Here is a 12,103-nt window from a genome sequence, read left to right as displayed (position 1 = left end):
ATTATGTTGTTAAGTAAAAAAAAGGTGGAATACGGTAAAACAAATTTTTACACAGCACTAAAGATGTCTTTTTATTTGGTATGCATATAGAGAAAATTTATTGCACGTTTTTATTTTATGCCTTTTATATGCATTGTACAAAAAGTTTTTTTTAGTTAAATTATAAGTAAATTAATATCTGACCCAATTGGTTGGGTCAGATATTAATGTATCTATGGTAATTTAATAATAGAAACGTAATATCGTTATGTCAAACATTTTCTTTGAATCATTTCATTTATTCAATTTTTTAATCTTCTTCACAGGATATCTAACAGAGTTCACCGTCCCCATAAATACAATCCCAAAAGAAAAGATTCTCTTATATGTATACGATTTCTCCATCCTAAGGACAACTCAGGCCCACGAAATTTCTTTAGAATTGCCTATTCTCTACAAACCATCTGATTGAAACAAGTTTAAGTATGGTGATTGAGAAGTTGAGGACGTCCTAAGCCGGTTTTACATCAGGTAAAGAACAAGTTAAAATCACCCTTCTCTTAAATTCTTAAACTTTTTAAAAATAAGACAAAGAATGCAAGAAGGTATTTATATTTCTTTTATTTTTTCCTTTTAAGCAGAAGGGATTTTTTAGCACCATTTATAATAGCGAAATAACTTATTCAATCATTCGAATAATTTATCTTGAATCAACTAATAGTTAATAATCGATCAAATGAAATTTTAAATGGAAAAATAATTAATAATCGCATCTTAGGTCAAAGAAGTAAGTGATAACCATCAATGGAAACTTCGACTAATCAACCGATCTCCTTTCTTACATTTTTTAAATTTTAGGGATGGCAGTTTTCAATATGATTCACCGCCAAGTAAATGAATAAATGTTTTATTGTGTGAAGAAGTGGCTTTTATGCATGGGCCCCCGAACCTGGTCAGGTAGGGAAGTACCGTTTGTCGGACTACGTTGAACGCCAGTCCGGCTACAGCAACGTCAGGTGTATGAACTCTGGCGTTACTTTATAATTGTGAAAACGTATATTTTTGTTAGTTAAAATTAGTTGTTCAGCAAATATCACCATAAATTTATTAATATTGAGGTAAGTCCAAATTATGCATTGTAAATGATGAAAAAATGTTTAAAACATTAATATCTTTTTTACTTTAATAATAAATTAAACAAAGCATCTTTTGAAATGACAGTTGTTTTTAGATAAAATACAGCAGTATGGATATTAATAATAAATTAAAATGATTGCTATTTTTATTTAAAATAATTAATTGATAAATATTACATTTTGCATGAAATATTTGTATTTTTCTAATAATTCAAAATTCAACTTGCATATTCTTCAAGGTCTACTTATCTAAATAAGTTGATAACAACGAACAGTTAACTGAAATATAGAGCGGTATAATTGGAGCTTTTTATGATAATGGAAGTGGATTTGAAATGATAAATAATATTTCTACTAAGTAATACTAAAGAAAAATTTTGCTTTGACCATGAAATATTACTTATTATTATTATTGTTATTTTTTTTTTAAATTCTTAGATTGTAGTTTCTATAAATAATTATCAGTAATCTACATTGTTTATATTCATTTAGTTGATCGTGTAAATTTATTCGGATTGAATCGTCTGACACGTTGAAAATCACGATTGCATACCGTTACATAGCGAATCGAGCCTCCAACATAGGGAATGTCAATTTAATGTGGATTACGGTACTCAAATTATATGTTACACCATATACACTTCCATTAAGTACTGGATTTTATATTTGTTTAAAATTGACGGTTCATTTTATTGCACGCAAAATGAAATTAGCCTATTTTTTCTCAAGAGAGTTAATGACCTTATAGATTACAATGAACTTCACTTTATGTAATCTCGGGAAAATTATTCAACATAAATTTCATTTCGATGAAGATTTTATGAGCTATAATTATTTCTTAGTTAACAGTAATAATCACGTTTTATTCTCATAATGATTTAATTGTTACTGTTTTTACATAATTTAATTTTATTTCTGAAAATTAATTCCAATAAAATTAATTAATAGATCTTTAGATAGTTTTTTTTTCAAATCCGTTCATGCAGAAAATAGTAAGAACCAGTTTTATATGTAAACACATTTTTTCATTTGTTATTTTTATTATTTAAAGTTTTTCATGGTGTTTGTTTATTTAAATTTGATGGAACTGAGTTTTAGTAACTGTTATAAAAAATTGTTGTTTTTTTTTTAAATTTTTATTGTGTTCAAAAACTTTTTCCTACTCACTTTTTATCTTAATCATTAATTTAATTACCGACTTATCCTTGTTTAGTTAGCTAATAACATTATTAAGTTGTATTACAGTTTTTGAAACAATACGATGGTAGTCAATTAGTAAAGCGAAATAAAAAATGTAATTTCGTCTGGAGAATAACGGTATCCAATGACTACAATCCAAAACGTTTCCGGCGTGTCGACACCGCACAACATTGAATCATTTATTCACATCGGATCAAAGTCATTTTAAAGTATTGGTAATATTTTCCAATTCTAAGACCATGAATATCTGGGCTTTTTCCTCAGGTCATTGACCACAGTTTTTCTTTTTCATATTTATCTTTTTTTAAATTTAATTTACTGAAGAAATCGATACTCTGATCGATAGTGATTCCCATCGTATATTTACAGATAGCTTAAAAATAAAGTAATAAGTTCATACCTACCGGCTAGAATAAATTAATCATTAGATAATCTTTTTATTGTTTCGATGTCTTTTATCCAGAAAATTTTTTTATTTGGAGATATTTATAACATTTACCGTTGTAAAAAATAAATATTCATTGATAAATCAATTAAATGTCTTTATTTATTAATAATCTTGTTAATTTTATGTACAATACGAAAAATCTTAATAAATTTTGTAAAATAAAACATTATATACAAGCAATTGAAAATTTATTTTACAGATTTAAAAATGAAACTGCCGAAAGTGTGTCTATTATTCATTTTACTAAGCTTTGCTGCTGCTGAAAAAGAGGATGAAGTGGATATATCAAGTGCATTCATGGAAGTTGCCAGCTCATTCTTTTCGGAAGAGTCACCAGGGACTAGTAAATTCATGGATTCGAATGCTGAAAAGAAAGTACGTAGATTATATCATAAAAATAATTCAAAAATTTTTTAAATAAAAGAGCAATATTTAATATAATGTTATTATTTCAACACAAGAGTTCCGGTGCAGCTGGACTCGGTCAAATTTTAAATGGAATTGGGCAAATTCTATCAAGTTCTTCAGGAGGTGGAGGTGGTCAAGAAAGTAAAAATCAAGGTATGGATCTATCAATGTTAGGTCCTTTACTGCAAATGGTTACACCTCCTCCATCACGAAATAGTCAACAAGAAAGAAGTGCCAATGATGTAGAATCCAATTCACCAGGAATTGACTTTGAAAGTGTGATAAATGTGGCCAGTATGTTCATGGGAGCCAATAGTAATAATAATTTCGAGGGAATTATGGGATTCTTGCCAATGATCTTTGAAAACTTTAATAGTGGAACGGGTGGAAATAAAAAGCATGATCATTCAGATCATTCTTGGTACATGCCACCTGTTTTAGAAAATCTTCACGTTGTATCGGAGCATTTTAGGTAATTATTCATAAACGCAAATATTAAAAGATAAAAAAAATATATTATTCTTTCAGTATAGTTAATAAATTTTCCTCTAATAATATTTCATAATGGAAAATTCGTAAACGTTAGCTAACACTAAAAAGCATTCATTTATATCAATCTTAACATGACTACTATCCAATGCACAGCTAATGATGTCAGTCTAAAGTACAGTTACTTTGATTATATGTAAAATTAATTAATTACTGGATGACCCTAAAGTTTATTAGGATTTCGCATTTTTCACAAACGCATTAAAAGTACATAGCCAATCATTTTATTGCAGAAATTCTGAACTGGGTCAAGCTCTCTGGAAGAACAGTGGCTTAGCCCACATTGTTGGTTCGATGATCGATGGAGATGGAAGGATAAAATACGAACAACTCCTAGAAAGTTTTGAGAACCCATCAATCCGAAGAAGATGGATAAAATCTTTGACTAATTTTGTCGCAGAATGGTTTTCGCATGTTTCTGATCCCAACGTTCAAACACGTTATTTAACAACAGTTCAACTTATTGGTAATGGTTTCCTCAAGTCTCAAGGATTTCCAAAAACTGCTCTATTCGATCCATTGAAACCAACTGAAAGTCTTACACGTCTGGTAAATGCAGGAGCTAAAAGATACCTCAATATGAATTTAGATAGTGCGAAATATATTAGACCTGCTGTTGCATATGCTCAAGATTTAATTAAATTAGCTTCTGAGAAAGGATTTATTATGTCCAGGGTGAATGCAAACGAGCTTAGTAATCGACTCAGTCATACCATAAACAACGATATCATATCACCTATCTTGAAAGTAAGCAATTATGTTTTCAATATAGTTCATAGATAATACATTAATTTATAATATAATATTTTATTAGACATACCGTGCTTATAAATGGGCAGTAAAGTCTCCAATGTGTGCAGCCCACATTCTGTGTGTAATTAATTCGAAAGATTCAATTGATCATAACGATAGTATTCTTCGGAGTAGCTTAACAAAAATCAGTAGTTTTCCAGCCGCCTGGGCAATCAGTAGCAAGACAAATATTAGCTTTTGGAATCTTTATGGTGCTATAAGAGAGAATGATGAATGTTTTGTAAGTATTAAAATGCAATGTTTTTTCGGGATTTTTTTATTCAGTAATACATTTAATTTTTTACAATTCACTTTATAGAGTAAATATCCTGTCAATTGTAATGATTTCCATGAAGAAGAGATCCGTGTAACCACAGAAGCTATTCATAATGAGCTGTAAACTGCTGTATCATCAATGGGATAAGATATTTGTAAGAGTAATTACTAATTCTGATAGCAATTTATGCTGACGAATGAAACATGACAAGATTTTATCATGTTTAACACTTGATGAATACAAACAATATTTTGTCAAAAATGTTTAAATATATAAAGTGTTGATTTGACTGAAACGTAAATAAGTAGTAATTCAGTATGAATATTTATTGAATGATTTACAGTAGTACGATTTAAATTTATTATTTTATTTTATCTCATTGAACAACGTACACTATTGGCAGACTGTATTCACAATACTAAAAAAATAAGTGCAATCTGTTATTCTAAATGATATTATATTTTCATCAGAATGGATTTGATTATTTAGAATTCGTGCACTTATTTTGTAATGCTGGTGCAATAGTGATAAGAAATCTCTCTTAATGATCTAAGAGGACTTCCTATCGTATTACCCATATTATATGTACACTTTATTGATCTTTGTAAATATTAGGTAGACATCAAATACAGTGTCAAATGTACAAAATTCTATCAATGTTACATTCCGATTCGATTAAATTTTAGGATTTAATTTATTTAATATTTCGTTACTTTTTTTTAATGCTTTTACACGCCCATTCAAGTCCTTCCTGCAAAACATATTTACATGCTCAATTATACATCATATAACGAATCGTGTTGGTATTTACCGTTGAGTGAGTGCAAAAAGAAAACCAACTCATACCTTAACCCCCTTTCCTTCTATAGCAATACAAGACTGAATTTGCCAGTCGCGATCTTTAATATTATGCAAACCTAATCCTTCCGCAATTTCAGCAGCTGATACAGCTTGTCCAAGATCCTGTTTATTCGCATAAACCAATAGAGGAACTCCTCGTAACTTTTCTTCTAATAAAAGCTCTGAAAGCTCCTGACCAGTTTCCTCTAATCGTTTGATATCAGCACTGTCGACAACATAAATCTATAAAATAAATGTAGGTGATCAGGTATTTAAAAAACGATTTATTGTGATCATTTGCAAATTGAAGATTGATTTTAAGTGTATTTAATTAATTAAAATAACGATAATTTATTTTAATGTTCAAAATGGTATATTCACTATTTAGTATTGGTTGAAACCATAAAAACATAGCAAAAAATCTTCGTGATGTATGAAATAATTGATGGGGTATTTCGAGTCGAAATGAATACTATCTAAATTGAACACCCGCACTGATAAAGCATTCATAAAATCTATAAAAGTCAAGTAATAATTTTTTACTCACAAGAACATCTGTATTTTCAAAATAATTTCTCCAATAAGGTCTTATTTTCCTTGCACCACCAATATCCCAAACATTTAATTTGAAACCTTCACTTTGTACACTTTTTATATTGAAACCTTGAGTGGGAGTCACCTTTGAGGAAATTCACATCAATAAATCACTGATACAAACATGTTATTAAAATAAATAATATACTTACTTGAGTTATATCTTCACTAGCAAGTGATTTTAAAATCGTGGTTTTACCAGCATTATCCAAACCAAGCAATAAAATCCTCAACTCTTTATCTGGATTAGAACGTAACTTACGCAGTATTGAAAGCAGTCCCTGAAATTAATCAATCAAAATTTGAAAATTGTTTTGTTGTTCACTAGATGCTTTATCTATGATATTCACTCAAATATTTATTATTCTAACCTACTTTTTGCATGCTTTTATTGTGAAAATTCAACAAAAAAATTAATTATTTAAATGCCAACCCAAAAAAGTGTTTAAAGCTTTTTTTCAGCTATGTGTAATTGTTTTTTTGTTTACCATTATTAAATTCTCGGTGTTTAAATTCTGAAAACGTTCTCCAAAATACTACTTCACCTTCTGCCTAACATAGATTGAATGAAATGTTTTGTTATTGAATTCGTAGCTAAGGCAGGTGTTACCACCTTCGTGGGTTGCTATATGTACATACTTGTCATTCAGAACCATTTTGGTTGATAAAATATTAAAAAATTGTTTGCTTTTTTCATGAGTTTAGCATTATTTAAAGAAAACAGGAAAATTTGTTTGCTCAACTTATCTTGGTATTTGTTAATCCATATTAGAAAGACAAATAACTGTTTGTTTTGTAATTATTGATTGAATAAATTTTTGCATCAGTTAATAATTTTTCTTTCCAATTTTTAGAATTTTTTTTTATACAAAACACACCATTCGGATAATTTAAATTCGAATGAGAACATTGATGTTTATAATTTTTTTATATTGATTATTTTATTAACAAAGATCCAAATGTTCTTAGTAATATACAATAATATAAATACTTCATCTGACATATACTTAATTTACACTCCTCTTTTATATAATTTTTTTTATTCAATCGAAATTTAATAAAGAATAATAATTGACCATTTTGTTTTGAGAATTTTTGTTTTTTGAATTTGACAGATGTTATTACAGTCGGTATATAATCAACTCAGAAAATCATTAGTCGGTATTTTATCGATATCCAGTAATTGATTTATCGACATTACTATAGTGTGATTGCACAAAATATACTTTTTTTCATAACGCAACCTGAACGGATCATTGGTCAGGTGAAGTGAAAGTGTGTGTCGTAGATAATAATTGTAATTATTGTAAATAAAACTTTCAGCAATTGTGTAAAGGTGTGAATGAGAGAATAATTAAAACTATAAAGGGTTAAGTTCATTTACTTAATAAACAAATTTTAAAAAAATTTAGTGAAAAAAAATAACAAAAAAAATACGTAACAAAGTCAAATAATAGAATGACGCGTGTGCCCAAATGTCTCATACATTCTCGTAGCCTCCAGCCATACCTGAAGACAATAATAGATTTGGCTGGAACCTACGGGCTGATTAAATAAATAGGATTGTCTCACTTCTCGAATCTCGGACTTACTAAGCACTAAGTAACTAAATGTATCACAGTCACGTACAATAGTTCACATTAAACGTCTGTGTCGAATAAAAGTCGTGCCTTAATACTTTTTTTACACTATTTTCAGATCTCAAGTAGGTACACACAACCTTTGAGTTTAAAGTTCTTATAGTCAATAATAGTATTTTAACTATTAATAAACTATTATAAAATGCTTTTAATACTGCACTATTTTGCCAATTTCTCCGTCTTTTGAATTTTATTTTTACTGCTATTTATTTGGTAATCTATGATTTACTCATTTCTATAATAATTTTGTTATATTTTTTCACTAAATTATTTATTGTATAAAGTCTTGGAAATACTACTAATTATTTATTCATTTATTTCACTTATTTAAATTAAAGCAAAGGGAATTTTTTAAAAATTATAACCTTTCATTGAATCTGTAATCTGTTATGAATTTATATTGTTGTCAATAATTGAATTAATTAATAAATTAGTAAATTTTTTTATCATTTGGACATTTATTAATATAGGCAGTTATGGAAGGTCAACAGTTTTGCTTGAGATGGCACAATTTTCAAAATACATTGCTTAGTACACTACCAAAATTATTGGATGGAGGTTATTTGACAGATGTTACGCTTAGTGCTGGTGGTAGACATATCCGCGCTCACAGGATTATTTTATCAGCTTGCAGTTATTACTTCAAAGAATTATTTAAGGTATTCATTATGAATTAAATCATTTTATTAACATTAGCTTATTATAATCATAATTTAAATCTTGGTTTTCAACATATTTCGCCTGAATTTGACTGAACATTCGTAGACAAGACAATTTGTTCCAGAACTGAAATGTTATCATAACAAAAATATTATTGTTTCCTCGAAAAAATTCAATTTTATAATTCTCAATAAACGCAAGTGAAAGAGTCATCACATTTTATTTAGATATCAACGTTAAAATGAAGGAAAATAATGGTTAGAAGATTTTAATTATTTGTAACCAATTTGCTTTTCAGGATTTAAGTAATCTACAGCACCCAGTAATTGTTTTACCAGGTATGGAGTATGCAAATTTATGTGCCCTAGTAACATTTATGTACAATGGAGAAGTAAATATTTATCAAGAACAGTTACCTGCACTTTTAGCAATGGCAGATACATTGCACATACGTGGACTTGCGGACATTGCTGGGGTAAGAATATTTTTTACTGAGTTATCTGCTTTGTTTTATGCTACTTGTTTGATTACTTTTACCATACAAACACGTTATATATAAATATATATATAAAAAAAAAAACAAGTGAATGAATTATTAGTAACCAACGTATTAACAATAATATCATAATCGCATCATTACTATAATAATGTCTAGACAATCGAGTTAGAAGTAGATAATAAAGTCGCGAGAATTAATTTTTTTAGGGCATTAAAAATAATTCTAAAACTAACCCAAACGTTAAAACAATAGTATGTAGTTGTTTTGTTTTTGATGAAGGTTGAATTTTTTTTTTTTTAAAGTATAGCATTTAAAAGCCACGCTTATAATCATTTCTAATATATCATTTGTTATTATCCTGTCGTGTTGTTTGTTCAGGTCACTTAAACTCATTCACTGTCGTTCCTCGAGACTTCACTGAAGGAACTGAAACAAAAATCCGGGTGTACACATAACGTTGACGTTGATGCAGGAACGATAATGAATTTAAAAAAACGAATTAAAAAATATTTACAAAAAAAAGAGACGATTAAAAAAATAAAATAAATAAAAAAAAAAAACGATATACACGAGATCAAGATCGTTGTGTGTGTTGCAACTAAATGCAAGTGGATGCATCCCGTGGATCCTTACCCCATAGAATGAATTCATCAGGTATATTTCTATAAAATAGATCTTTTCATGCACATTTTTTTCTGGTAACGTGCAGACTTGCTAAGAAAAAACAAATAATTTGAAAACATTCTGTTATTTAATTCAGTTAACAAATTAAAACAGCGGCTTTGTTATCGTTCAAATTTATTTTCTTTAATGATTTTTTTTTTTCTTTTAAGATAATTATTTAATTAAAACAAGTTACATGGTTTTTTCCTAACTCCCTCAAACTCTCGCGACTTTAAAGTGCTTCATCGATTTTGGCTTTATATTTATGCACAATTTTAAGACACGTGTGTATTCATTTCTAAATTTGATTTTTAATGTGAGTATCATCATTTCTTTTACATTCAACTAATCGTTTTTTCTTAGCAAAAAAGGTAACTAAAAATATGTTAAAATTTATATATCTCTCAAATGAATATACTCGAGTCTTAAAAAAGTAAGACAAGACAAAAAAGTTTTGATTACTGTTCATTTATATTCTTTTCTGGTTTAAAATTGAATGCTGCGATTAATTTATATTCAAAATATTATAAGAATGACCGTAGTGTGATTTAATATAATTTTTTTTAAATAAGCTAAAGATAATTAAATAAACTAAACAAACACGAATGATTTTTATTACAGAAAAATTCTCATAGTGATAATGGACTCTTCATCCATCCAGCGGGCACTCACGAAGACACCGAATTAACTCAGGAACCAACAATAAAAGAAGAAACGAACGAAGAAACACCGGCAACCGAAATACTCGAATCTATTGCTCATTCTAACGAATCTGTGGAAGATGATTCACTTCTTGATAAAGTAGAAATCCCCTGTAGTGTTAAAACTAAACCTTACTATTCTATAAATGCAAAATTAGCGCAAAAAGAAAAGAAACAAAGCTCACAAAATGGCTCACAGAGTAAAGAAAAAAATTTGATCTCTGACAATAAAATTGAAAATGTTTCAGTCAATGAAGAACAAAATATTTTAGATGACGTTAAGAATCCTAGTATTGATACTAATTTTAGATTTTTAACTTCGTCTGCTGGCAGAGGCAATCAAATGTGTAATAAAACTAGTGTAATGTGTTTAATATGTGGAAAACAATTGAGTAATCAATACAATCTTCGAGTTCATATGGAGACTCATAGTAATAGTTCATACAGTTGTTCAGCTTGTTCTCATGTGTCCAGATCAAGAGATGCTCTCAGAAAACATGTTTCATATAGACATCCTGTTGCGACACCTCAGAAACGTCCGCGATATAGTCTTACGAAACCCTAAAATAAAAAAAAATTTATCTAAAAATTTATTCACATTTATTAGTAAGAAGATTCAAATTAAGATATCCCTATTTAGTTGATTATTATGCTGATTTAAAATTTACTTGGATTTAAGACAAATTTTTTAGTTTATTTGTTTGTTATTGTAATTATAACTTGTAAATAATTAACGTAAACAAAAAACAAAATGCACAAAATTTAATAATGGATCACGGCATAATTAAATCCAATAAAAAGGTTTCTACAATGTCTTAATATATTCAACTTTATATACGAAAAACCAAAGTTTTACAGTTGATTTGTGAAAAGCATGGACTAAAATATAAATAAGTTGTATTGCGATGAATTAATGAAATTAAGTAAAATACATCGTAATATATAAAGATATTATATGTTTTTAATTTCATTTTTTCAATGCAAATAATACTTTTGTACTATTGTTTCGTTTTATGAGTATTTATATGTAAAAATAATTCAAATTATCAGCAAGTTAATTATATTTTAGTCACTGTAGTAATTAAATAATTATTTAGTTTTACTAAAAAAGAACTTATTAATATCAAAAATATATGCAATTTTTTCCACGAAAGAAATCTTTTTTACGATCAAATTTGCTTGTCAGTATGATTGAAAATAGTAATTCTCAGAGAAGTCTTTTTTCCGTTTTTAACGACAAATTAAGATTTATTTTAAGATCACCATAATGTGCCTATAAATAGAAAAAAAAAATGAAACAGTAAAAATACTTACAAGTATAATAACTGATAAAATAATATTTTTACGTAAATTATAATTCTTTACAAGTCAATTGTAAATAGCTCGACGTGACCTGAAATGACTGTTGTTTGGATATCTAGTCCATTTTAGTTTTTTTGTTCTTTTTGTCGAGAATAAATGCCATTGATGAAAAAAAAGACAAAAACATATTGCATTAGTAAAGTTATTTACTTAAATATTTTAGTTATTAATTTATCAATTTTTACTCCTTTTCAATTTTATTTGGACATCAAACCATTGATATATCAATAATAATTTTTAAGTATGTGCAATAATAATTCATTTTTAGGAATCTCTCAAACAAAAAAATTCCGTTTTATCATAATTAATTAATAAAACTGTTTGATTTACAACCTTATAGTGTTCAAATTGTTAT

At 27.9% G+C, this 12,103-nt stretch overlaps 3 protein-coding genes across 6 annotated transcripts; 2 read left to right on the top strand and 1 right to left on the bottom strand.

The window, feature by feature from the left end:
* The first annotated feature begins 944 nt into the window (after positions 1–944).
* Positions 945–5,493, top strand: LOC118074884 (uncharacterized). Its single transcript, XM_035096409.1, has 6 exons — positions 945–1,097; positions 2,963–3,138; positions 3,225–3,643; positions 3,954–4,467; positions 4,535–4,753; positions 4,832–5,493. Exons 2-6 carry the CDS (start codon positions 2,971–2,973, stop codon positions 4,910–4,912), a joined length of 1,401 nt encoding a protein of 466 aa, XP_034952300.1. The 5' UTR covers positions 945–1,097; positions 2,963–2,970; the 3' UTR covers positions 4,913–5,493.
* On the bottom strand, positions 4,832–7,026 carry LOC118074887 (ADP-ribosylation factor-like protein 3). Its single transcript, XM_035096416.1, has 6 exons — positions 6,863–7,026; positions 6,712–6,775; positions 6,376–6,504; positions 6,177–6,308; positions 5,636–5,872; positions 4,832–5,540 (listed from the first exon to the last, which is right to left on the bottom strand). Exons 2-6 carry the CDS (start codon positions 6,712–6,714, stop codon positions 5,499–5,501), a joined length of 543 nt encoding a protein of 180 aa, XP_034952307.1. The 5' UTR covers positions 6,715–6,775; positions 6,863–7,026; the 3' UTR covers positions 4,832–5,498.
* Positions 7,027–7,461: 435 nt separating this feature from the next.
* Positions 7,462–11,927, top strand: LOC118074886 (protein bric-a-brac 1). Of its 4 annotated transcripts, none has more exons than XM_035096411.1 (4): positions 7,462–7,592; positions 8,334–8,522; positions 8,822–8,998; positions 10,307–11,927. In XM_035096411.1, the coding sequence occupies exons 2-4, from the start codon at positions 8,340–8,342 to the stop codon at positions 10,949–10,951; spliced, it is 1,005 nt and encodes a 334-aa protein (XP_034952302.1). In that variant the 5' UTR covers positions 7,462–7,592; positions 8,334–8,339; the 3' UTR covers positions 10,952–11,927. The 4 variants fall into 4 exon arrangements, with proteins under 4 accessions (XP_034952302.1, XP_034952305.1, XP_034952304.1 ...); XM_035096414.1 differs by having other exon boundaries at positions 7,473–7,559; positions 10,307–10,951; XM_035096413.1 differs by lacking the exon at positions 7,462–7,592 and adding an exon at positions 7,609–7,928 and having other exon boundaries at positions 10,307–10,951.
* The last annotated feature ends 176 nt before the right edge of the window (positions 11,928–12,103 follow it).

The sequence above is a fragment of the Chelonus insularis genome, unplaced genomic scaffold (genome assembly GCF_013357705.1).
Source record: "Chelonus insularis isolate UGA/USDA-ARS -01 unplaced genomic scaffold, ASM1335770v1 contig_139_pilon, whole genome shotgun sequence".
Classification (NCBI taxonomy): domain Eukaryota; kingdom Metazoa; phylum Arthropoda; class Insecta; order Hymenoptera; family Braconidae; genus Chelonus; species Chelonus insularis.
The sequence above is the reverse complement of the archived record's forward strand: the minus strand, read 5'-3'. Positions and strand labels throughout refer to the sequence as shown.

What these genes read in the sequence shown, in the direction of transcription:
- LOC118074884 (XM_035096409.1), top strand. Translation starts at nt 2,971, where the DNA reads ATGAAACTGCCGAAAGTGTGTCTATTATTCATTTTACTAAGCTTTGCT. An exon ending in ATTCGAATGCTGAAAAGAAA is followed by an intron (nt 3,139 to 3,224) that starts GTACGTAGATTA and finishes TTTCAACACAAG; the next exon opens with AGTTCCGGTGCAGCTGGACT. An exon ending in GAGAGAATGATGAATGTTTT is followed by an intron (nt 4,754 to 4,831) that starts GTAAGTATTAAA and finishes TTCACTTTATAG; the next exon opens with AGTAAATATCCTGTCAATTG.
- LOC118074886 (XM_035096411.1), top strand. Translation starts at nt 8,340, where the DNA reads ATGGAAGGTCAACAGTTTTGCTTGAGATGGCACAATTTTCAAAATACA. An exon ending in ACTTCAAAGAATTATTTAAG is followed by an intron (nt 8,523 to 8,821) that starts GTATTCATTATG and finishes TTTGCTTTTCAG; the next exon opens with GATTTAAGTAATCTACAGCA. An exon ending in GACTTGCGGACATTGCTGGG is followed by an intron (nt 8,999 to 10,306) that starts GTAAGAATATTT and finishes TTTTTATTACAG; the next exon opens with AAAAATTCTCATAGTGATAA.
- LOC118074887 (XM_035096416.1), bottom strand. An exon ending in CTAGTGAAGATATAACTCAA is followed by an intron (nt 6,309 to 6,375) that starts GTAAGTATATTA and finishes ATTTCCTCAAAG; the next exon opens with GTGACTCCCACTCAAGGTTT. An exon ending in TAGAAGGAAAGGGGGTTAAG is followed by an intron (nt 5,541 to 5,635) that starts GTATGAGTTGGT and finishes TATGTTTTGCAG; the next exon opens with GAAGGACTTGAATGGGCGTG.